The sequence below is a fragment of the Tenrec ecaudatus genome, chromosome 10 (genome assembly GCF_050624435.1).
Source record: "Tenrec ecaudatus isolate mTenEca1 chromosome 10, mTenEca1.hap1, whole genome shotgun sequence".
Classification (NCBI taxonomy): domain Eukaryota; kingdom Metazoa; phylum Chordata; class Mammalia; order Afrosoricida; family Tenrecidae; genus Tenrec; species Tenrec ecaudatus.
The window spans coordinates 69,786,798-69,788,462 of NC_134539.1; the positions used below are offsets into that span (position 1 = coordinate 69,786,798).

Sequence of the window (1,665 nt, forward strand, 5' to 3'; positions counted from 1 at the left end):
CCCTCTCCCAGGGAAGAGGTCACATGTGGATCCTTTTTTTTTTAATGTTTTATTGGGACATCATACAGCTCTTTTTTTTTAACAATTTATTGGGGCTCATACAATTCTTATCACAGTTCATACATATACATACATCAATTGTATAAAGCACATCTGTACAGTCTTTGCCCTCATCATTTTTTTCTCCTCTTTTCTTTTTTTACATTTTTTTTTTTTTTTTGCAATTCTCAAACTCTTTATTGACAGCAGAAGTCTGGGCACGTGAGGGCTGGAGGGCAGTGTGAGCACTGGCAGAGGGCGTGCCTGCTGGCAGAGGGCGTGCCTGCAGGCGCAGTGACGGTGTAGCTCAGGATCGTAAATAACACTGGTGGGCAGCCCGGGGCCGCCCGCAGGGGACGGAACACGAGGAGGCCATCTGAGAGTCCTGGTCGAGGACACAGGAGACAAGAGGACACTGGGGACACAGACTGGGGCACATTCAGGGACACATGAATATACAATGGATATGGGGGATACGTAGGGACAAGGGGTGACAGATAACGGGGGTACATGGGCCTTGTTGGTAGATAGGACAGGGGCGGGGTACTTCGCCACAACTCTGATGCGTTGATCTGTAGGCAGCCCTCAAGGGGCAGCCCCCAGGGAGCAGGGCGGTGCGTCAGCAGGCAGGGCAGTAGCAGGTGGTCATGCCTAGGGCTGAATTTTGCCTTCGGGGTCCCGGTCATAGATGTAGCTCCCTACAGCCCCTGGTGTTCACGCCCTTGGGTCCAAAGAGAATTCCGTAGCAGGGCTTGTGGCAGTAGGGCTGGCCATCGTGCTCCGCGTGCCCCCCGGGGGTCAGCGTCTTGCTGCAGCGCTCACAGCGCAGGCATGGCCGGTGCCAGTCCTTGCCCAGAGACGTCACCTTCTCGGCAAAGTAGACCCTCTTGTTGCAGCGAGGACACATGTTGGGTTCACCAGTGAAAGTTGTGACGCTGGAAGCTTTGCTGGGCCCCTTGGGTGGGGCACTAGCCTTCCGCTCCTCAGCACGGGCCACAGGGACCTCAGTTGGACCAGAGACCTGGGGTCCCTCTGCTGAGGGCTTCTCATAGATGTAGGAACCGGCTCCACCAATGTTCACACCTTTGGGCCCAAACAGAGTGGCGTAGCACGGCTTGTGGCAGAAGGGTTTCCCGTCATGCTCGGCGTGGCCGCCTGGTGTCAATGTCTTGTTGCAGCGCTCACATTTGAGGCAGAATTTATGCCAGTCCTTGCCCAAGGAGCTCACCTTCTCGGCAAAGTACACGGCCTTGTCACACTTGGGGCACTTGGAGGCCATGGTCAGTGCGCCCGCTCCCCCTGCTCTCTCAGCTCGCGCTTGTCTCCGCCGCCGCGGCCGCCGCCCGGTGCCCGGCCCCCTCTTTTTTTACATTTTATTAGGGACTCATACAACTCTTATCACCATCCATACATATACATACATCAATTGTATAAAGCACATCCATACATTCCCTGCCCCAATCATTCTCAAGGCATTTGCTCTTCACTTAAGCCCCTTGCATCAGGTCCTCTTTTTTTTTCCCCTCCCTCCCTTTTCCCCCCTCCCTCATGTGCCCTTGGTAATTTATACCTCGTTATTTTGTCATATCTTGCCCTATCCGGAGTCTCCCTTCCCCCCTTCTCTGC

General features: G+C 54.4%; 1 protein-coding gene across 1 annotated transcript; it reads right to left on the minus strand.

Annotated features, from left to right (window-relative positions):
- Nucleotides 1-250: 250 nt before the first annotated feature.
- Nucleotides 251-1,391, minus strand: LOC142459204 (cysteine-rich protein 2-like). The gene is given in 2 exon segments (XM_075560542.1): nt 251-747; nt 749-1,391. Coding segments are annotated over 2 exon segments (627 nt in total). The 5' UTR covers nt 1,319-1,391; the 3' UTR covers nt 251-690.
- Between the last annotated feature and the right edge of the window lie 274 nt (nt 1,392-1,665).